The sequence below is a fragment of the Taurulus bubalis genome (genome assembly GCF_910589615.1).
Source record: "Taurulus bubalis genome assembly, chromosome: 20".
NCBI classification, from domain to species: domain Eukaryota; kingdom Metazoa; phylum Chordata; class Actinopteri; order Perciformes; family Cottidae; genus Taurulus; species Taurulus bubalis.
In genome coordinates, this window is record NC_136608.1 from 11,412,671 (window position 1) to 11,436,909 (window position 24,239).

General features: G+C 42.0%; 2 protein-coding genes across 2 annotated transcripts; one reads left to right on the forward strand and one right to left on the reverse strand.

Moving 5' to 3' along the window:
* Positions 1-995: 995 nt before the first annotated feature.
* On the reverse strand, positions 996-12,976 carry st8sia1 (ST8 alpha-N-acetyl-neuraminide alpha-2,8-sialyltransferase 1; the record flags this gene model as incomplete). Its single annotated transcript, XM_079236193.1, has 5 exons — positions 996-1,476; positions 2,003-2,095; positions 6,860-6,969; positions 11,706-11,850; positions 12,798-12,976. 5 exons carry the CDS (start codon positions 12,974-12,976, stop codon positions 996-998), a joined length of 1,008 nt encoding a protein of 335 aa, XP_079092319.1.
* A 7,989-nt stretch (positions 12,977-20,965) lies between these two features.
* Positions 20,966-22,993, forward strand: LOC306752177 (troponin I, slow skeletal muscle-like). The gene is made up of 7 exons (XM_079235903.1): positions 20,966-20,970; positions 21,105-21,149; positions 21,560-21,601; positions 21,841-21,972; positions 22,072-22,161; positions 22,262-22,444; positions 22,572-22,993. Exons 2-7 carry the CDS (start codon positions 21,126-21,128, stop codon positions 22,671-22,673), a joined length of 573 nt encoding a protein of 190 aa, XP_079092029.1. The 5' UTR covers positions 20,966-20,970; positions 21,105-21,125; the 3' UTR covers positions 22,674-22,993.
* Positions 22,994-24,239: the final 1,246 nt, after the last annotated feature.

The window sequence follows — 24,239 nt, forward strand, 5'->3', positions numbered from 1 at the left end:
ATCTCTACTTTAAAACGAGGTACCTATGTGTGAGGTTTGTTTGCAAAAAAATGTCATCTCTGATTTCAATTATTGAAAAGGCATTCGACCTTCTCTTCGTGGCCATTGATGCACCGTAAAAAAAGAAGAAGATTCACATTAATCCTGAAAATCACATTTGGCAAACAAAAACAATATGTGGACACCAGAGTGTACTCATCTCCCCTTTTCAGAGAAGGGTTCAAATGCAACTTGGATACACATTCTGGGGTACATAGGACTTAAGACTCCATTTCTAATGGCTCTTGCTTTGAACTAAAGCTCTATTTGGAACCAGAGAATGCCAATCAAGCGCTCGGTTGAAGAAAAGCTGAGAGAAAAATCCTTTCATACACGTACAGCATGCTTTCACTCCTCTCCCCCCTGCAAGTCTTTTTTCTCTCCTATTCAAGCTACTAGGTACCAGGATGGCATTATCTCTTCCTTGTTCCTCGTATTTCGCCAGTCTTTCAGTGCCTTTTATTATTCCCCTGGTCCGCCATTCCTTCTGTCTCTATTTGACAAGACCCAGAGGGGGGTTTGGTCCAGCTGCCCCATATGTCATTCAGATACAGTAGTCAACATAGAAAAAGAAAAAAAAAGAAACATCCCCCACCCAACAAACCCCACACATTTCCAGTCCCAGCTGAGGCCTAAAACAAACACACAAACACACTTTCAGGAACGAGGAGAAGAGACTTGGCAAGATTGTGTAATGTGTGTGTGTTTGGCTGCATGGGTGCATCCTGTCCCTGATGCTGCTGGTCCGAGTGGATGACATTCTCATGATAATTAGGGATTAGCTGGCGGGACAGCAGGAGTGAGTATGACACAGATGCAGCGCCGAGGTTCCTCAAGGCAAATATGCGCGCCCGTGACGGCAGCTTTCTGCCGCTTCACAATCCAAATGTCTTCATCTGCTTCTTGCAGCCCACTTCACTTCCACTGGCCGCTCTGGCTTCACTCATCCGGACACTCTAACTCCCTCCTTCCTGGCGGGGGCAGTGTCCCACTCTCATGCGCAACGTGCCGCTTTTGTGCAGGTGCCAAAGCTGGACAAACTCCTCCGGCATGGCGTGGAACCACTTATAGGGCAGGATGTTGTCGTAGTAATGGTGGCTGACCGGCTGCTCGTCCAGGCCGACGGAAAACGGCCAGAAGCCGTAGGCCGTCACTTCCTCGCACAGCCCCAAGGCCAGACTGACCAGGAAGAGCCCGGTGGAGAGGCGTTTGGCGTGCACGCTGCGGGCTTTCCAGAATTTCCCCACCGTGCGCAGGAAATCAGGATTGGCAAAGAGCATAGTGAGGTTGGAGGACGTGTCGGCCAGGGCGTAATATGCCCGCAGAGACGGGTCGGTGCCAGTCTTCATGGAGAACGCTGGCATGTAGATGTAGCTGGAGCCGTAGACCTTCATACTGTCCACAAATACCTTTCTCGACCACAGGAGGTTCTGAAATCTGAGAGAAAGAGTGACAGAGAGAAAGAGAGGGAGTTACCGTAAATGTGACTTGTTTACTCATCTGCAGAGCTGTAGCCTCAGCCTGACTAGGGAGGAAATGGGCTTCCTGTCTATACACTATAGAAACACAATGGGTGGTTCAGGCACTCACACTTACTGAAGACTCAACGTTCATTATGAACTGGAAAACAAATGTTTTCCAGTTCATAATGAACAGTCAGAGGGGGAATTCGTATTTAATGTCGCTCTTTTAATCCTATTCATGTGCATTTTTATATTTCCTTGTGTTTCTTCTATATCGCCAAGGATAATGCGTATTTAAATTTTCATTTGTAAACTCTGCTTAAGTGCCATATCAAGTTTGAACTACTGTTTCTTTCAAATACATGCTTCACTGTACATCTCCACACTGATGCCACAACATAACCCTTTAGCTCAAACCTACGCTGTGCTTACATGGCCTCTCTTCTGAAATCGATTAATATCTCTAAGTGATACATGTTTTATTGATTCGGACTGATTACCTTTTCTCTATGATGCTGGGGTTGGCTGTAACCAGGTGAGTTTGGGTTCCCACATCTTCCACATATTCCTTTGACAGTGGTGGAAGGTTGCACCTAAATGAACAAAACACACATGGTTTATTGAACATTTCACACACACACTATATGACAGGGGTCTCAAACCGCTGGTATTGTGATCTCATAGGAGGGCCACGCCGAAAGCACAATATTTTTGAAAGTTTACTTATTTATTTACTTTTACATTAATAACATATTTTCGTCATACTTAACAAAAAAAGACAACCAGCAGTTTCTATACATATTTATGTGAGCTTTTAACAGTGCAAACATATTAGATCTTATAAAATAACTTATTGAAACATTGCACCGAACCAACAAACGCAATCCCTGAATACATTTGTACATTTGTACATTTGTACACCTGGCTGCCCTTCTGCTCACACAGCTGAGCCACATTTATCCTGATCGAGGTCACAGTAGATACCGAGTACAGCTTCAAGATAGGCATCACTAAGCCTGGACCTGTACTTGCATTTATTAAAGTTCATAGTCGAGAAAAGTTTCTCACACAGATGTGTGCTTCCAAAAAGGCACATTACCCGACTGATCACTTTTGTGTGCTCAGGGAAGGATGGAGGCAATTCTCTCATGAATTGTCCAGTCATGTCTGGTTTTCCATGCGCCTGTCTGAATTTATCTTTTAGATCACTGTTGCACTGCAAGTCAATAAGTTCCATTTGCAACATTCTCGGGACACTCTCCACATCTGCTGAGAAGGGGTCTGCAAACAGCTGCCCCGCGTAACCTGCTCGCTTCTTATCCAAAACTGCCCAGTAAAAATTTTAATCGAATTTTTTTTTAAATTTCAATTGTATTTTAAGGGGTAGTTTGAATTTATATGAACTTTTTTTTTTTTTTAATATGATAATTTTGGCATTATGTAGCGGGCCGTTGGGAGGAATAAAGCTCTGGCTTAAAGTTTATGTTCCCCTATCTCACTAACTAATGTTCATATCTCTACCAGGCAGAACGTACGGCAATGTGAATGGGCTGGTAAAAAGTAAAATGCTAAATATAATTCTGTGTTACCAAATGGGTTGATGCTCACAGTACATTGCATTTATTGAAAATACGCCTTTTTTTCATTGGTAATAATTTTACCAATGAAGTTGCAGGACACACTTTCTCATACTTTGTGTGGAAGGAAACTGTTTATATAATCATTGCCATATAAGATAAGATAAGATAATCCTTTATTAGTCCCTCAGTGGGGAAATTACAGGATCTATATAAGGAAATGTTTTATCCACATGAGTTAATATAAAATCCAATGAGTAGTTGTAAATCTCATAAAAAAAAAAAATCAGCCCAAGCAACAGCTACAACAACACTTAAGCACACACAATTTCCTAAATGTTCCTCAGTAAACAGTACATATTCGGGCAGAAGCCAGTCCTATCTAAAAAAAACAGATGCAGCCTGTATTACAAACTGCGTAGTTCCCCTGGTGAAGAGCTCACCAAGAGAAAGGCGTTTGGAAGCAGTCACAATGATCTGGTACTGACCCAAAGGAAGGCCTCGAGCGGGGAACCGGAGTGTGGGCCAGGCCAGGATAACATCATACGCAGACACTAACATCTGGAAGCATTTGTATTACAGAGGTGCGCAGATGCTTGGACACCAGGTAAAGGGAGAATCTGCTATTACATTGTCATTTGGATTGCAAATTATATCATGATAGCAATCTTGGACGATCACATCAGCAAGGCAAGGCAAGGCAAGTTTATTTGTATAGCACATTTCAACAACAAGGCGATTCAAAGTGCTTCACATAAAACCATTAAAAGCATCAAAACATAATGCAGATTTAAAAACAGCTAAGAAAACATTAAAACAGTCAAAAAGCAAAAAAAAGCAAAAAAAGCAACATAAAAAATAAAAGTTGAATAAAAGTTGCAGTGCAGTTTAAGAAATAAAATGCAGTAGTGAGATGCAGTAATTGAATCTGGTTCAATTAAAGGCGGCAGCAAACAGAAACGTCTTCAATGTGGACTTAAAGGAGCTGAAGGTCTCAGCAGACCTGCAGCTTTCAGGGACCTTGTTCCAGATATGTGGAGCAGAAAAGCTGAACGCTGCTTCTCCATGTTTAGCTCTGACTCTTGGAACAGAAAGTAGACTCGTCCCAGACGACCTGAGTGGCCGGGATGGTTCATAAGGTAGCAGCAGATCACAAACATACTTAGGCCCTAAACCATTCAGTGCTTTATAAACCAGCAGCAGGATTTTAAATAAATTCTTTGTTTGACAGGGAGCCAGTGCAAAGACCTCAGAACTGGAGTGATGTGATCCACTTTCCTGGTCTTAGTGAGGACTCGAGCTGCAGCGTTCTGAATCAGCTGCAGCTTTCTGATTGACTTTTTACAGAGGCCTGTGAACACACCGTTACAGTAGTCAAGTCTACTGAAGATACATGCATGGACAAGTTTCTCCAAATCCTGTTGAGACATAAGTCCTCTAACCCTTGATATATTCGTCAGGTGGTAGTAGGCTGATTTTGTAATTGTCTTGATATGGCTGTTCAGGTTGAGGTCTGAATCCATAACTACACCTAGATTTCTGGCTTGGTTTGAGGTTTTTAACATTAGTGATTGAAGCTGAGCGCTGACTTTCAATCGTTCGTCCTTTGGATCAAAAACAATTACTTCTGTTTTATCTTGATTTAATTGAAGAAAATTCGGGCACATCCAGTTATTGATTTCTTCAATGCATTTAGCCAGCCCTTGTATGGGACTATAGTCCCCTGGTGATATAGTTATGTAGAGTTGTGTGTCATCTGCATAATTATGATAACACACTTTGTTGTTTTTCATAATCTGAGCCAGTGGAAGCATGTAGATGTTGAACAGAAGAGGCCCCAGTATTGAACCTTGGGGAACACCACATGTCATCCTAGTCAGCTCTGATGTGTAATTAGCTATCGACACAAAGTATTGTCAGTCCTTCAAGTAGGATTCAAACCAGTTAAGTGCTGCGCCAGAGAGTCCTACCCAGACTTTCAGTCTGTCTAGTAGTATGTCATGATTAACTGTGTCGAATGCAGCACTGAGATCCAGTAATACTAAGACTGCGATTCTGCCACTGTCTGTGTTTAAGTGGATGTCGTTGAAAACCTTAACAAGAGCAGTTTCAGTACTGTGGTGCTGACGAAAGCCGGACTGGAAGACATTGAAACAGTTATTTTCGGCCAAGAAGTTGTTCAGCTGTTGAAAAACCGCTTTTTCCATTATTTTACTTAAGAATGGGAGGTTTGATATTGGTCTATAGCGCCTCTGATGTGCCGACAGTTGGGTATTTGGTGCAGAGGGCCTGAAGGTGGAGAGTGCAATATATTGCTGAAGGAAGATGTGGTCTTTTTTTCTGTTAAATTCACATTTATCTACATCTTTTAAGCCTTTCAGTTGCTGTGTCTTTGTTTTTGTCAGACGTTTTTACAACAACAACCCTACTGCGAAACTGCGAGCCTTTTTAAGCCTTTACATGTTTGCCAAACAGTGAGATCATTCAATGGGTTCAATATGTGCTCAAACAAAGGCCCTCAATGATAAGAAGAGCACAGAAAAGGCATTGATTTGCAGATATTCTGATATTTCAAGCTTCTTCATGCAGCATTGCATTCGAGTGCGTTCCTCCTTTTAACTGAGAATAAACCTACAGCTCTGATAAAGAAACCATTTGATTCACTAGCAACCGCGTTTTGAGTAACACTTCTTTGTTTTGCATAACATCGCAGATACATTTAACGAGCACCGTCAGTTTGTCCAGTATCAGAACAGACTGGTTATACAAAGTGTCTGCCAGATAAGGTTATCATGTGACGAGCAGTTTGAGGGATGCCTTATTATTGTCTAAAGTTTTGGTCGCCCCTTTGCAGTTTTAAGGTCTGATTTCCCTCATGGCTGCTGTCCAAAGACTCATCACAATGTATAGTGAGCTTGTTTTAATATGACATAAAAGGTATATTTTGCATGTTGTGTCTTGTGGCGGAGACTGCTATGATGTAAATGGAAAGTCATGGTAGAACAGACCTTCCAGTCATCTGTGGCTCCATAGAAGTGTTGAAGAAAGATGCAATTTCGTTGACTATAATTGAATACAACTGTATTTGTATGACTGTATTGTTCTGCTTGATCCAATGTGATCTTTCAAAATGACCCCATGGGGCTGTTTCTCAATCGCATCACTTCCCTGGCGCTCTCAAAGAGCATTTTGTTCAAGGTAAAATTCCAACGTCATTCATTTTTCCTCATGCTCAAGGCCTACATCAGCTCTCTCTTCAACTCGTTCTGCTTCAACACTCTGGAGTAGTTGTCCCGTTTTCAGAGGTGGTGCCTCAATCAAAACCCATAGCAATGCATCTATTTGAATACCTTCAAACAAGAAAAACACCTTCATGTCATATTCAAGATAGGCAAATTAATCTCCTTGTGTAAACACACCAAACTGCCCATCATCTCATTTTTTTTTTTTAATCTAGCATTGAGTTTGCTTCCAAGAAAGCTCTCATGTTATTTTTTCCCCACCATATGGTTTTATTCTGCATCATCTCCTCTTCCTCCCTCCTCTTAGTCGGTTGCTATTTCGCTTACTCACGCCCAACCTCTTTTCTCTCCTCCCTCGCTGTGGCCCATTTTTCTGTCTCTGTCATTCCCTCTTGGCTGCAGTCGACACCAGCTCTCATTCTCACTGATTTGGCTACTTTCTTTGGCATGGCCGATTCACTTTGAAAGGAGCAGTGATCCAGTCATATACAATGCACACGCGGGTACTCACAGCCCCGCAGTGCCCCTTTTTTCTCACCGAAAGATGAAATCGGCCTGGTCGATGTCGCGTCCACATTTGCTGTGCCGGAGAATGCCACCGTTGCCCACCACTGCACACTTCTTCAGCGGCAGCTGCAGAGGGTTGTCCTGGTCAGAGGGAGACACGCAGCACTGTTAGCGCACACAAAAGCACCCGGACATGAGCACACAAAGCCACCTACACACATGCACAAAAGCAAATGTGATTTTTTTTTCTCAACCGGAATCCCAAAATTGATCCAGGTGCATGAGTCACTCTGCTCAGCAGAGGACGGGACCTTGGCCTCCTGCTAATTTCCCTTCACAGCCTCATGTGCCGATGGACAAACCAGCATGAAAATATGAAGTAAGGAAGTGGACAAAACCAAGTCGAGGTCATACAGCTTATGAATCTGATTCTGTTCCTGCCTTTTTAGCCCGAGATTAAAGTTTGTATTGTATGGGGAAATAATTTCATGAAAAACAAGCAAATCTCTAAAGAGAAAGGATGTACTGCCAAGTAAAAAAAACCTCTTCTCATGCCTGTAAATTAACTGGATGCAGAAAAGGGCCAAGAACAACTTAATAAATGTGAACTTTGAGCTAAACGTTCCCACGTTCCCGCAGTTTCTCATCGAAAATAAATCTCATGGATGGAAACAAACAAACACACTTAAAATGGTTCTCTCTTCATATTCATATTTATTGGCAGACTTACACCCACAGTCTACATCCAGGGAGTAAGAATAGGCCACAAATAACCCCTGGAATGGGATCACTGCCCTATCATCATTTTGAGTAAACCCTTATATAGGATCGTATTAAAGCTGCTACAGAGAACACTGGAATACCACGCTTCATGAGGCAAGGGCCTAAAATGTCCCTTCTCTTTGCCTTGGCTACATTTAAGTTAAGGCATGGATTAAGCGAGATGGCGGAAACAATTGTGCTCATTATTACCCCTGGAGTGCACACACTTAAGAATACACACACACACACACACACAAAGGCACAGACACACACACATTTCTTCATGCCTCAGGGTTTCTTTTAGACCGTGACAGGGGGGTTGAGTCAGAGGACAATGCCCTGCTAACAGCACATCTAGCAGGGGGGCAGCGAGTGGGGCTTAAACTTTGAGAGGGGGACACTTCTTACAGTAGCCCATGGTCCATGTTATTGATCCAATATCTTGACATATTTTGGTTTGGGTTGTTCATTGTAATGTATGGCTGATTGAGGGCCATCATGTATTAATTCATCTTACCATGAATGTAATTGTCCATACAAATTTAAAAACAATACCCCTCACAATTTTTGTTTGGTCCGACCAACAAGCCAGAAGTCAAAATATATTCACGTTACCGTGATGTCAAACTGAGAAACAGATTTCAGAATATTTGTCAAACTTTTTAGATGCTCGAAGTAGAATCTACTGTACAGTCCAGTGAACTGTATGTATGGATGCCCTGTTTGAGCTCTTGAACTAACCAGCAATTAACTGTCAAAGCCCTAATTGGCACATTCCCTGGCAGATGCCTAGAAACTGTGGCTGTTGCCAGCTTGGTGCGGCTGTCTTGCTGTGTTCTAACCTGCAATCACAGCACTGGTAGTTGAGAAGGCAGAGAATAAATGTGTGTGTGAGCTTGTGCTTTGTCCATCCCACCTAACTATTAGTTGCCTTCCTTCTTCTCTACCAAATTTAGACCGCGCAAGCGTTAGATGGAGACTCACACAAGCACAAAGTTGTGAAATGTAACAGAGCGTCACCATAACCTTGGTGATGCACTGGAGTCAAACACAGCGCCGCACACAGAGCAGAATCACATATCATCACAGATTTTACCACCGCCATAATAATGTAGAATAATGAACCACAGCTTTGCTTCTCGGAGTGGTGGCAGATATCGATTAAAAGATGGGTTTTTGTGTGTGTATATTATGGATTTTCTCTAATAATCACGGTAGAGGGAGACCAGGCCTCATCTAGGAGGGACTGCAGAAACGCTGGTACAGTAGGAATGGATCACTGTACTGAGCCTTCGTCTACATTCGTACTGTAGATGGGTAGATGGCGCTCTGGCATTCAGAATAGTCCTCCTGCCTGGCTCTGTGCAGCCGCTGAGCAGGATGTCGGGCCCATAGTTGACGGCGGCTGGGATCGGAATGCTAGATCCAACCACGTAGCTGCAATAGGAGGTTTCTCCTGTCAGGGAGGCACCATGGCGTCCCGCAGCAGATCAGTGGAAATGGGGGAAAGGATAAAGAAGGCCCTCTGGCCACGTGTGAGCCAGGGAATCTTGACCCAGAGGACTGGTCCTCTTCCTTAAGGAGAACCAGCGGGGGCAGTGGGTCGACCTCTCCGAGGCAAAGACATCCACCTCTGCCCTGCCGAAGAGAACCCAGATGCTGTGCACCACTTCATGGATGAAGCTGCCACTCCCCCGATGGAGGCTTGTGACGGGAGAGGGAATCTGCAACCTTGTTCCATTCTCCTGGTCAATACATCACCTGAAGGCTGGTGGCGTGAGGGTCTGCCCAAGTCAGAAGGGCACGGGACACCCGTAGCAGCTTTGCCGACCTGGTGCCCTCCTGATGGTCTATGTGGAACACGGTCGAGGTGTTGTCCGACCGAACAAGTTTTCCTCTCAAGTATGGCAGGAAATGTTTGAGCGCTAGGTGCATGGCCCATAGCTCCAGGACATTAACATGCTCAATGAGGTCCTGAGCGGACCACTTCCCCCGAGCAGTCCTGTTCTGCCACACTGCCCTGAAGGACAGGCGTCCCCGACGGGATGGAACCAAGGCAATGGGGATACCCCTTGACAGGTATGCTCTCTCCCTCCACGGGGATAGAGCGATAAGGCAATAATGTGACACCTATACTGTCCTGTGCGTATGGCACAAGCCGAGGCTGTGCCACTTCAGCCACTTCTGCAAAGGGGTGCAGCGAAGCAAGCCCAAAGGAACGGGGGGGTGGCACTACAGTGCAACCGCCCACCTCCTCGAAAGAGGGCCCGTTCGTCGCCCCAGCGTGCTGGGATTATTGGTGTCCTACCAGTAAGTTTCAACGGGAGCATTGTGCTACTGTGGAGACCAGTCCTGTGGAAACAGGTCAGACACGGCCTGTCTAGTGAGAGGGGCATCTATAGCGAGGCACTCTTCACTAGTCTGGTAGCTGTCAGAATTAGCGTGGTCTCAGTTAGCCTGAGTGGGGACAATCCGCTACCTATAACAGCCGCAATGTTACCAGAGTCGATGTACACGCTCAGTATCGTCACCGACTTAATTAACCCCAGTAGTGTCCCACCAAGTCAGCCTGAGCAGGACGCTCTGCTCACTGAAAGCCGGCCGCGACAGTGTAGCAATCTCGTCGCACCGTGGAATCTGCTGTTGTAGAAACAATATTAGTCAATCTCACCCGATGATGCTTCACGGTGTGAAGGTAGCCAACCTGGTGATGACCGAAGATAGGTACGCTGTCCAGCTCGATGGTCCAAACGTAGAAAACACACCGTTTTCTACGTTCAACAAGTTCAGCTTTAGCTGATGCTAACATAATAGTTAGCCTGCGTAAGACGGAAGATATCCAGTGTTAAGCACTGCCTCTGGCGGTCAGGAAGGATGAAATAGAACTGGTGATTAATTTGTTTTGTCAAGCCAGCAGTCCAAAATCCCCAAATATTTAGCTAACAATCATATAAATCAGAAAAAGAAGAACATCTTCAAAGCAAATATTGTTGCCTGGAGATTGAGCAAAATCTAAATATGAATCTTCTCGACTGACTCATCAGTGATTCAACACATTGTATTATCTCTAATTTGAATGAACCAATGTATTCTGAATTGAGAGCATAAACATATAGTCACAATAAAAACCTGCAATATCCTGCAACAATAACCTGCAACATTAAATTCTGGGTCTAAACTCCACTGCACATACACTTCATATTCTCCTTTTTTATTTATTGGCCCTCACCTCCCCATCCCCATGAATGAACATGCACAGCTCACGCCTGCAAATTAGGGTCACATATTCATTGCATTTACCAACCAGGATATTAGGCTGCAAATCTGTGGCATCAGTAATAGGGATCCAATCTTCATTATTAGCGAGATGCATTGCCCCTGGATACAAAAACCACAGCAACAGCACCTACACCAGAGGTTCTCATTTATTTTGCTCTTTCCAGGCACAAACACCCTCATCCACATGCGCACCCACACACGGGCACAACGCCATGTAAGAATAGCCCATACATAATGTACAATAGTAAAGTCTCTAAATGGAAAGGAAAGGGGAAACAACATGGTAAGGAGACACTTGAAGAACATCCTCCTCCAGTTTTTTCCCTTGTCTGAAACTTGATATCATAGAGTAGACCGAGGTGGAACCTAACAGGACAGGACATATGCTCTTGAGCCATAAACACAGAGAGAAATAAACTTTCCCAACTGTTACATATCATGTCACTACAGAAACGAAAACAAAAATGTGAAAGACACACATCACGGTGATTAATCTGGAAGTGAAAGAGCAAGATGGAGTATCTTTCATTCTTACTGGGAACTGATACCGTGTCCTGGTGCTCTAACCGGCCTCCACGTCTTTAACAATGATTCCCATCACACACACTTCCACTAATCCTCTTTCCTTCAGAGGGTTTCTGTCTGCCACTGGTCCCCTCCCCGACTCCATTATGGTCCAACAAGGACCCGCGTTAAAACCCACAGGCCCCACAACAGTGTTGTACTGCGCTGAGTGGGAGAGAGATCAATTTCCATCAGACCAGACTGAATTGAATCTTGAACAAACACATCTGCCCGTCTCGGAGTAATGCGTCTTGTTGTTTCTGTTGACATACCTTCACAAGCAGAGGGTACGTTTCATTGTTGACAGTGTGCGAGTGGTAAAACTCCCCGTCGTACCACATGACCTTGCCCATTGGCGAGTTCTCCTTGGTTACTGCAAACATTTTCCACGGATCGCAGCACTCTGTCAGCAACTTCCTGTGTAGAGAGGATGTAGGAAATGATAAATATGATCTGTGGTGGAGAGGACAGTTTAAAAACTGGATTCAACATGATAGCTGGGACTTTGCTGAACAAAAGGATCACATATTGGAGCTTCTAAGGATATCAACATACAGTAACAGGCTCATGAAATAAGTAATTCATAGCAATTCATTGGACAAAATCGGACTAAACTAAGGTGTTTACAGCTCTGTGACTTTAAAACCACGGCTCCAAGCGATAATGACATCTCCCTGTCCGCTGCTCTGCAGGTGTCACAGTCTCTTATTCTAATTGGGTTTGCCCTGGAGAATATTCTCAACTGAATATGATTTTAAACAAGTTTGCCACGGTGTGACTAACATAACCTGTTCATCTGTTTTGCTTCAGCGTCACTGTCCAAATGAACTAGATAGAGAGTGTTTACGATACGTTTGCATATCTTTTGGTATTACTGAAAATTTTTCCTGTCGGATATCAAACAAAGCTTTGATAGATTCTAAGCTTTAAATATGTTTTTGGAACAATAACAGTTGTTATTTTTGGAAAGATTGGGGTATTTTGTGAAAGACAAATAGACACCACTTTCCCTTGGAGAAACAGTCTGGTCATATTGACTGTCTTTTGGCATTTTGTCCATATGTTCAGGGACTTCAAATGCAGACAAAGGATGTCAGGCCACAGACACAGTGGTAATATGTATTCCCTATAGAGCACTGTGTTTGCTGCTTAATATAACTTATTATAGATTGGCATTATTCCCCTTTATTGTGCTCTAAAGTGAATGCAAGGTTTAAAAAAAGCATAAACAAAAAAGGGCAATATATTACATTGTCGTCTTATTTTACCCAGGGACCTACTAAAGCATGCTGGGGCCACCGGGCCATCCTTTGGGAAACACTGCTTTAAACCAAAAGGACAGAAAAGTGAGACCTGAGACGAACCTGTACAAATCGATGCCCGTCTGGTTCTTCTGCCATACATCCCCCTGCCTCAGCACCTCTTCCACTATTTCTTTATCGCGGGGGAGTCTGTAGACTGGGAAAATGTAAAACCAGCAGAGCACCAGCACGCACATAGCGGCCCACACCGACAGCTTTCCCCGGTAGCATCGCACCAACATCTTCTCCACCCTCCACACCTCCTCTCGTCTATTCCACAGATCAAAACAACCAGTACATGCAAATTGGAACCGGTGCAGTAAAAACACTGGTCCCGTCCAAAGCTGGTATCTCCGTCCCGCTCCCCTCTCTCCTGGTGGGGTGGAGTATGAATGGAGCTGGCAACGGCAGGATGTTACCCGGTGTTTCGGGTCACGCTTCGGTCTGGAAAACTGGGTTCCGTTGGTGAGGCTCTGATGGAGAGAAGCAGGAGCGTCTAACCCGGCAGCAGCTCACACTCGGTTGCGGGGCTGTGGTGCAGTGTGTCGGGCTCTGCAGGAATCCGGCGCACTGGTCTCGGTGCATCACCACCATCATTACAGCCTGGCTGTGAGGAATCATGCGGAGTCGGACCCCCTCCCCTCCCGGTGCCCCTCTCTGTATCCACGTTGGTCCCCTTTCTCCTGCCCTCCGGGTCCCTGGTCCTCGGGCCTCCGCTGGTCCTCGTCCTGCTCGCTGGGTGTGCGGTGCTAGAGAACCGGGCCAGTCCAATTCAGTCCCTCCCCACAAAACCTCCCCCTCTTTTTCCTGTCAACACCCCCCTCCGCCAGACAAAGTGCTTCTTGTGCTCTTGCAGGCGCTTCAAGTTTGACAGAAATGGCGCGGGGTACAACGGAAGCGGACCTTCAAAATAAAATCACAGAGAACACACAACACAGAAACACATTGTATCCTCCTCGGGTAGACTAGGAAATGTTTACACGAGAAGTCTGTCAACATAGTTCAAAACGTGTCTCCTACTGACTGTGTAATGTGAGAGGTTTGCAAAAAGTGTCCCAGATCAGCACAGGATGTAAACAAAATTAAAAATCAGTAACAGGATAGTTACTGAAGACAAATTCTACAGCTTTTAAAAATACTTATTTAACAGCAATGCATTTAAATAGATTAAGTAGAGGATACATTAACACATGTGCTTGCATATGCATCTTGCCTCTTTTGAGCAAAAAGCATGGATAGATTAACAAACCGGCCTACTAGGTCATGTTTTTTTTTTTCTTCTCAATGTGAGTCCTTTCATTTTCTTTTCTTTGTTTCTTTTTTAAAATAGGTAGGAGAGGGGCCCTTTTAAATGTCTGTGCTCAGAGGCCCTTTATCTCATCAACTGTCCATGGCAAAAGGGACACTTGAGACTGCTTTAACCATATAGCATTGGGGTGTCAAACTCATTTTCACCCTGGGCCACATCAGCATTATGCCGTCAAAGGGCCCATTGCAACTGTAACACTGTATAAACTACTCCCTAACATATTGTTAACCTACTTTGCATTTGATTATTGTTTATTCAAATGTAAAAATAGTGTACATGCATTTATACAAATTTACAAATGTAAGCAAATTCTCTGTTATTATAACATAAATCCATCAAAGATCAAACTTAAAAAAAAGAAAATAAAGACAAAGCTCAAACGCATGTTATTACATTAACTTTGTTCAAAGGTTTGATGGCATAGCCTCTTCATGTAACATTTTAGAAACCTCAGAGACATAATTAAAATTGGCTTTTTTTTTTACTTCAGCCCTCAGACAATTCCACACTGATCATTTCCATGTGTTCATTCACTGAAGATACACAGTGACATTCGATTTGCTATCACTAAACCACTCATTATCGTGGGTATTATTTTGAGAGTCCTGCTTCATCTGCTCGTTTTAATTCCCGGTAGCTTGACACTGGCTGCTGCAAATGAATGTGCAAATGAAAGCATCCCGCTGAGATCAGTGATGTGAAGCGCTGCCGCCCCCTGCTGGTCTTTGTCTGCACTGAAGGAAAAACGATGAGTGATAGAGATGCTGCTGCAGCGGGCGGTCACAGTGCCACACCCCAACAACTCCAACCTGAAGCCACCTTGTGATCAGCTTTTTAAATCCCGACATTTTCAACTAATTTCTCTTTTACAAAACTATGCAGTGCTCTATTCTGCCCTATAATACTTAATCATTTTCATTTCTGTTCTGAATTTCTTGCACACCAATAGCAATGTGTAAAATAAACCTCTGCTCCCCTCATGTGGACAAAGTCTGTTTTCAGACTGAATTATGTTTTATGAAAAAATAAAAGAAATCACGTGGGGCTAGAGGCGTTTTAAATAACTTTTTATTCTGGGTGTCAACTCTGTTTTCTTGCTGTAAGTGTCTTTGTATGTGAGAAGGAGCTATCTTCAATTTAAAAAATGTAATACATCTCAAATTTGAACATGCTATAAAGTATAAATAAACAGCAAAATATAGAAAAATGCACTTATTGACGATAGTGAATTAGGTTATGGACACAATTAGACACATATTCCACAAGGGTTGTGTGCATTTATTTCTGTGTACAATAGACAAAAATCCAATTGCATTGTTTTTAAATAGACTTATCCTCCCCAATTAGTTATCTTGTGGAAATAATATGTGCAGATGCTTCAGGATTAAAGGTTACTTCTAATGTCTCAAAGGATAAAAGTGTCATGGATTAAAGGAATTACAGATGTTGTATTTGTCTGCTCTTAAAAGAAAACAGAATTCTCAAACAAGATATAATATGTACACAAAAGTATAGAATTCACATTCAAAGACAGCCACTTGCGTGTGCAATAGAGGTAGGGAGCTAAACACATGTAATGACCTAAAAACACTAGTTTGAATTCAAGATCAACACAATTATACATTTATATTTGTATAACACCTTTCATAAAGGTTAGTGCAGCTCAAGGTGCGTCACAGGTGACTGCCAATAAAACAAAAATAGAACAAAATAAGCGTGGATGTGGTAATAACAGAAAAGACAAAAAACGTTATTTAACAATTTGAGACAAATGCACATGAGACAATACAATGATAAACATTGAATAGAATGAAACTAAAAGCTAGAATAACAGAAATAGAAGTAAAACAGCTTGACATAAAAACAGTGTTCTCCCATGTTCGGACAATGTTATATTGTAGGACTACCTCCCTCCACCTATGATGCAGATCCAGCTACCTGGTCTTCTGTTGAGGACTACCTCCCTACTCCTGTGATAAAGATCTCGTATTCTGGTCTTCTGATGGAGCAAAAATAGACTATACTGCTGCAGTCTCAGTCTCAACTGGTCGCCCTGAAAGAATAACAATAAGAAAATGCTTTAGAAGAATAATGGCTACCCTGTGTTGCTGCTTGCGTCCCAATGTGGAAGTCTAATTCCAAATTCATTATATGTATTTACTTGTTTTTAGATCTTTGAAAATAAATGTTTGATTTGTTTATTATTTTCAATAAAATTGATTGATGGATTGCATTGCAATACAATGTCTTAGGCTGCTTCATTACAATACATTATAGCCAATAGCAGGCCTGCAGAGGTGATGCATCAGGACTGTGTCTTACATCACTTCTTATTTACTGCACAGGGCACCAAATTTACTGTTTGCCAATTTAATTAGTGGTTTAGTGCTACTGTGACTACAATGTTTGATCCGGGAGATAAACCCCTCACACAGGGCTATCTAATTCACCAGCACTATTTAAAAAAAATAAACAAGATACACACTTGAAAAACACTGCATAAAAACATGGGAAAACACATTTAAACAACACAAGGATAAAACAAAAACTGTATTAATTTGAATCACATGTAATGCCGCTACAACCAGGCAAACAGTAACAACAACCATCCCGCAGCAGCACCCCTTTCATCTGGACATACAAGCAGGTGAAAGTGTGGGTAGCTGAGACATGTTCTCAACGGGCAGCGTCAAGGTTAGAGCAGCGGGCAGTGGGATGTCATGGCCGGCTACTTGGCTGAAGCCATGCATCAGCTGCTCCCTCTGCTCTGTGTCCAGCCAGTGGTGCCACTAAGGAGGCCCGTACAAGACCCAGAAAGGGGGAGGAGCTAAGGGTGCATTGATACAGAAAGATGGAGAAAATATAAAAATATCAGTAAGTATCAGTGGTGGAAGAGTTATTCACATGCTGTATTCAAATTATAGTATACTGCAGTTTAAATATAATCCATTACTAGTCCTGCATTGAAAATGTCAAGTATTATTAGCAAATACTAATAAGCAAATTATCTCCAAATTGCACTTTGGTACTGTATGTGAGCAAATGTACTTTCCACCACTATATGAAAAGTCTGTGTCCCTGAAACATTTGAGGTTTAGTGTTCAGTACCCACTGTATCTCTCTGGGTTATGCTGATGTACAATACACATGCCATGATACCACAGACCTCTAAGTTTACACCCTGTCATCTCATGAATGAGCTGGCTGTGTCATGACAGTGGGTTCAGATGGATTACATAGACAACTGACAGGACTTATAACACGTTCAAAGAGCAGGCGAGGGGGCAAAATCCTTGAAGATTACACATCAACAGCCTGCCTCAGGGAATAATGCAGCATTAGCAGATTTTCCATTTTCTTTCTCTCCACCCCAAAGGTTCAAAATGAGTTCAATTGTTCAGATTTACGACCGCATAAGGAGAATCTCGGGGCGAAACATTGAGCTGTCAACTACCTATTTATGAAAGCGACGATGGTAGAAAGTGTATGACAAGCCCTTCCCTGCTATACCAAGGCCCCCCTGTCTTTTACTTTGTGTGTGCATGTGTCTGTGTGGAGACAGAGAGGAGTTGGGTTGCATCAGAAATAGAGCTCCCACCTGCTGAGGATCACGAAGAAAAAAAATGATGACAGAACATTTGCTGTCCCCCGCGTTTTGTTTCTTCTATTGGCGCTCATTGCTCACTGAGGCATTGCCTCTTCTTCTGCTCCAGTTCCTCCTCTGGCATTAGTGGCAGGAGCCGACACCACACAGTGTTTTTACACCTTATATAATCCATTTGACATTTGCAATCAAAGTTCCTGTTGAATATCTGCAAGTGTACCCTGGGAAACAGAGGCAAATAGTGCAACAATGTATTATTACTGTTTTGTATAATACACCTCTTATGAGATTGTTTCTTAGGGAGCCTGGCTTTCTTCAGGTCATTTTTATTTACACATTTAAACTTTTCACTTTTGTGGTTTTTGTACCTTTATTGAATTTCATGATTTTAATGTCAATATACAGACCAATCATACTTGTACAATAATGTGTCGGTATATTTTAAGCCTGATGCATTGACAAAAAATACATTTTGGGATATTTTGGGACATTTTCCTTTTATATTAATAAAAGGAAATAGTGATACACAATCTGAGTATTTAAATAGTCTATATTAAATGTGTCTCTTTTTTCAAATGTATGAATATATATATATATATATATATATATATATATATATATATATATATATATATATATTTGTTTTGCATCATGTTTTGTATGTATTATGTTGTCTTTTCCGTGGACCCCAGGACGATTAGCGGCCACTAAGGTGTCAACTAATGGGGAGCCAGTTAATAAACAAACCAAAACTATATATTCCATGTTTGTTTCACATATTGTTGATATCTATTTTATAATTATATACATATCTTTTACGTGTAATTTAACACCATGTATTAGATCTGTGTATTGGGGGACATGACACGCAAAAAGATATTCAAGGTGACAATTGCAGATAGATCAGACACAATGCATCGCTTAACTTTGAACACGTTGTTCCTGCAGACAAATATTGTCATTCATTTTCACCCTGGTTTCTAATCTCTGAGAAGCCCTCACAACTCACAAAGAGCAAACACTCAGCGTGGACTCTTGACTCTACTGAAGATGTCCTTGTTGCTAAAGCCCTGTTTACCAAAAACACTTTAGCACTTGCATCAGCTTTATTCCAGTGGAAGCCAGTGGAAAGAAGAGCAACACGATGCTTTGGGGTTAAGTGATTTGTGTCAGTGCTCAGGCCAAGATTAGCTCTGAAATCTGGATAAAGTCAGGCCAAGAAACTGTTGACAGGGGATGCAAATACAAAAACACACCGGACAAACGGTAGCATTGTCAATCTTTGACACATAAAACACAAACATTTATTCATATGTTTATCCGTTTATTTGTCACTGCCTGGAAATTGGCAGAACATCAGCCATTGCAGAAGAATACGAGTGATAAACAGATTGAATGAAGAACTGTGTCTCATCTTTTTTACTTTTCTGTTTTCAATCTTCCTAATGAGACAATAAATTGTAGATCTTCACAATAGCAGCTATTCAAACCTATACTATTCCACCTACTCCTCATCTGAGGAACATGGCACAACCTCTCATTATTTTGCGGCACCATGTAATTTACACCAACAAGTATTTTCATCATAATAACTGTGATTAGAAAAGATCAAATGGCACAGGAGGTAATTCCTGCTATTTAACCTTGACTACACTTGCCCCTCGGATAAATCAGTGGTAATGACAAGTATGGCTGCCATACAGCGACACATATGTAGGGTCTGCATGTGATTAACCTTTGTACTGAATGACATGTTTGACTAAATACCCAGGAACAGCCAGAAAAAGAACAATATTTAGTTTGACTGAATTGTTTCTTTTGCGTTGGTAGTTAAAAGCAGCCTGTGATGGGAGCGGGGCCTGACTTATTCTTAGAATATGATTGTGTGATTTTGCTATGTGTGAGTTATTTGGGTGTCTATTGTACTCATCAGCTTTACTACTTAGTTTGAAGTATTGACGATGAATGAGTCATTATTGTTTCTTGCCAAGCGTTGGATCATAAGATACCATTCTCAAGTCTGAAGCTATTGTGAGCAGCCAGCTAATTTATCTTAACATGAGCCTTAAAGACTAGAAACAGGCGGATACAGCGCTGTTAAAAAAAGGTACCAAACCCATCTAAAGCTCACTAGTTAACATGTTTTTATCTTGTTTGTTTAATTAGTAAAAAAAAAAGAAGGTAAAAATTACAGCTAATCGTTGTCTAACAACACCCCCCCCCCCCCCCCCCCACCCCCTCCCCTTAGAATTATGAATTGACTATTTTTACACTTTGGTTTTTGTACTCACATGTTCATTAGTTGTCTCTCAAAAAGGTGCTAGTATGTGACCTTTGGACAGAGTCAGGTTGTCTGTCTCACCCTGCTTCCAGTCTTTATGCTAAGCTAAGCTAACCAGCTTCTGGCTCCAGCTTCAGTTCATCAACTCTTGGCAAGAAAGGAAAAACGATTTCAAACATTTCCGTTAACTCCTAAATGTGAAAGGAGACAGTCGATATTTATGATTATTGCGCGCAACAGGAGTAAATAGATAAACAATACCATTAAGGTTATGCTCATGACTTATTATTACCCTCCCCTGGTGTTGTTGCAGTGTCAGTGTCAGGGGAGGTGATATTTCATGCTTGGTCCTGTGCCAGCACATTCTTGGGACCAGACGTTATAACTGCTGTCCACACGGCTCACATAAAAAGCTGCCCATTGTCTCCAGCGGCCACTGTCTCTACATCTTTATAGAAACCCATTTACAGGTAAAACAACCACTGCTTTATTGTGAGTTTTAAGTCTTTCAGTGAATTCTAAACATTGTATGTGGTTTAAATGAGAATTTTGTAAAATAATTTGTAATTATTTTTGTTTTGGTTTACGGACATTAAAGTCTGGCAGAGTTTTTCCGGCAGAGCTAATATTAAAAGACAGCGTTTTAGCAGTTTTACAGTGGCGATTACTAGATCTTTGTAAAATACGTCAGCTTCATGGGAATATTTGATTTGCCAGATCTTCTACTTGTAAGTACAGCTGTCACGGTTCTGTCTGTTTTGTCAGATCGAGAGTTGTTTTTCACAAATCTGTTTAGGTGTGAGTAGTTACACTGAAAAAAGACAAAACTACAACAACTGAGATGATGCTGAATATAAAAGAGGGAATTCTCGCCTTGCCCTTGCTTTAATCCCATGGTCAAGGGTTGAGGATTGTTTGCTATGTGGCGCCTTGATGGGTCAAATTACATTATGATTCACTGGGGCAACATATTACCCCTAAACTGTACTAATATCTGTTTCTCTCATGTGTTGTTTGTTTTTGTGATAACAGTTGAAGTGAGGTAAGAACATTAATGCTCTATCACTGAATCTTACTGTCATGGTTCATATTTATTTAATTGACTGCTTTATTTACGCTTCAAATAAGAGAAAATGAGTCTTTGTCGCACTCATTTGTCCCCGTTTTGTGTTCCAGCATCCCAACAGACCCAGAGCCATGAATCATCCCAAAGGGGATAAGGTGAGCAGGCTATATTCCACTGTGTTAATCCTTCATGCATGGAGAGGGGACATGTTGTCCCGATGCACACGGCAAAGATCCGTCAGTGTTTATCTGGCCGGAGTTGTTATCAGCAACAATGAGAGCTTTCCCCTTGACCTCATCCTAATAATAAAGCGTTATCTTTTTACATGCAGTAAGTGATGGCGAGTTTGACTTTCCATATACGTACATGTTTTGATTGTATATAGAACAATTGATGGACTTGCCATGTATCACAACTGCTGGTGAGCTAGCAAGAACATATCAGAGTGATTACAAAATAGAAACCTTTCAAAATGTTCTACAGTTTATATTGTAGTTCAAGATGTACTTGTAATTTTGTCCATCCTTGGTTTACGTGTCTGTTTAAAATGTCTATTTTTCCACAGCCGAAGTCGAAGATTACAGCTTCTCGCAAGCTGTCTCTCAAGGTGAGTTATGATAAATCCTTTTGTTTGACGTACACCACCTGGCAACTGCAGAAGTACGCCTGGTTGGGAATCACTGCTGTTGCTACAAGATATTGTGATACTATATACTGTAGATATGTACAACCAAGACATCGTTGGACATGTAATGTTGTACATGTACTATTGCAACTTGGAGTCTGTTCAGTACTTTTACATGACCAGACCACCATTTTAAATTGGTGTCTGTTTTGTCCTATCAGATGCTTCTCCTCACAAGAGCCTGTGAGGATTTGGAGAGGGAGAAGCAGGAGAGGGAGGAGGAGAAGGAACGCTATATAAAAGAACATTTGCCCCCTTTGCAACTGTCTGGGTTATCCCTGGATGAACTACAAGTAAGGGGCATATCGCATATAAAAGAACAGATTTTTCAACAGCAGAAGATGTATGTCCATGTTTGAGTGATATGTTTAAACCCCCCCTCATTCCCTTAGAAAATATGCAAGCAGCTTCATTCAAAAATTGATGTTGTGGACGAGGAACGATATGACTGTGAATCCAAAGTGGGCAAACACAACAAAGATGTAAGTGAACACTCTCCGTATTCAGTGCTTCAGTCTTAGCATATTCATATCTTTAAAGTACGCTTAGTTCGTTTCATGTATTTTCTTTCATATTTTTCAGATCCATGAGCTGAAGCTGAAGATACAGGACCTTGGAGGCAAGTTCAAAAAGCCTGCCCTGAGGAAGGTGAGGGTGTCGGCAGATGAGATGATGAGAGCTCTCCTGGGATCGAAACACAAGGGCTCGATGGACCTCAGAGCCAACCTCAAGTCTGTGAAGAAGGAGGACGTCAAACAGGACAAGGTACGGCTTTCCAGACCACCAAACATTAAACCTGCAGGTTTTCCCAGCATGCCGGAAAAAACCAACAACTTGTCTCAGGTAGATGATGTGCTTTAATTTAGTTTTTTTGGTTTCTGTTGAACACCAGGTGCTCACCTCTGAAGTGGGTGACTGGCGTAAGAACGTGGAGGCCATGTCCGGCATGGAGGGCCGCAAGAAGATGTTCGATACAGCCGGAGGACCGCAGTGAGATACTTTGTGAGGAGTCCTGCAAATGATGAAGGTGGTTGACAAAGAACAGGAAAAATGAAAGTAGTCGAGACAGAAGTATGGAATAGTTATAAGAAGGCTGAGGGACTTGAAAGCGGTAGGAATCAAAAGGTCATAAGCATGTATAACAATAGGTACGTTAGCTGTGCCTCCATTTCCTAGATGGCCATTTTCTGTGCAATGACTCAAAGCACTTGAGTAGAGACCCATTGTTTTTTTATTACAAAAGTACATTATTCTTGTTCTGTTATGACATCATGAGACAATTAAAATGGATTTGAATAAAGTTTCAGTCTTTGATGTTCCATGTCCATAGTTGACGTTTATCATGTTTCAGTTTACTGGCACCTGTCGGTTTATGTGCGGCACGTTAAGACGATGGAAAGCAGCTTACCTCATGATGGATTAAAAGGAGCATGATAAGTCCAAAGAGGGCGCGCAACATGTGTCACCTACCTAAATTCAAACTCATATTGTTTAAATAGATCTTGCAGACACAGCCAGAAAAGAAGATCAAGAATATTTAAAGTAAAACTCTAATTTAAATGACAATCGCAAGTCGCAAATAATTATAAAGACGATTACTTTTTTTACAGATTGTTACACATTTGGAACAAAGAAACATGGTCCCCAATATAATAACTGACAAAACAATGTTTCAACCATCATCAGGATTATGTTTTGCTCATTTTTCATACTTTAATCACTTCAAAAATAATGACAACATTTTTTGAAGTTTAAAAGAACTACTGGTGCTTCAGTACTTCTTGATAAGTTATATTTTTAGAGTAGTTTGATGATAGAAATGAACCACAGGAGACGTGACCTGAATCTTAGACTCTGGAACTTAGCCATGATGCTGTCCTCCATAACTCCTAGCATTGGAAAGTGAAACCCTCTGCCATTGTTTTACTACACATTGCATGCATGCATGTGCTTCTTCTGTCGACTGGCTGTCACCCAGACATTGTTATTTGAAGTATGACAGCATCACCAACAATAGCTTTAGTTGGTGTATACTGTATTGTATGCTTTTATGGGCGGATTATGGACAGCTGATGCACATATCTCACGCATGCCAAAGCCCACTAACAAATATCTGATGATTGTGTAAAACCTGGATGGTGAAAGGTCACATCCTGTCCCTGTGTGTCCCGTGTGTGTGTGTGTGTCCCATGTGTGTGTGTGTGTGTGTGTGTGTGTGTGTGTGTGTGTGTGTGTGTGTGTGTGTGTGTGTGTAGTTATGTTGAAAAGCTGATATATGACCTCTTACACTCAGGCTTAGCAAGCTGATAATGAAAAGCAACCCAGGCCTTGATGCACACTCACCATCTATAAATAGACAGTGATGAGAGAGACCTTCACATACAACAAATGTTCCAGATGTGCCATCCAGAGTTCTTTTGTCAACACCACATGGTGACTGTGAAATGCAAAAGGTCAGGACGCTGGAGTCTTCCAAGAAGCTTGTTAAGATAATAAGATGACAAACACATTCAAGTGTGGCTTGATGTGCCAAGTCTTAAACCAACGAGTCAGTCATGTC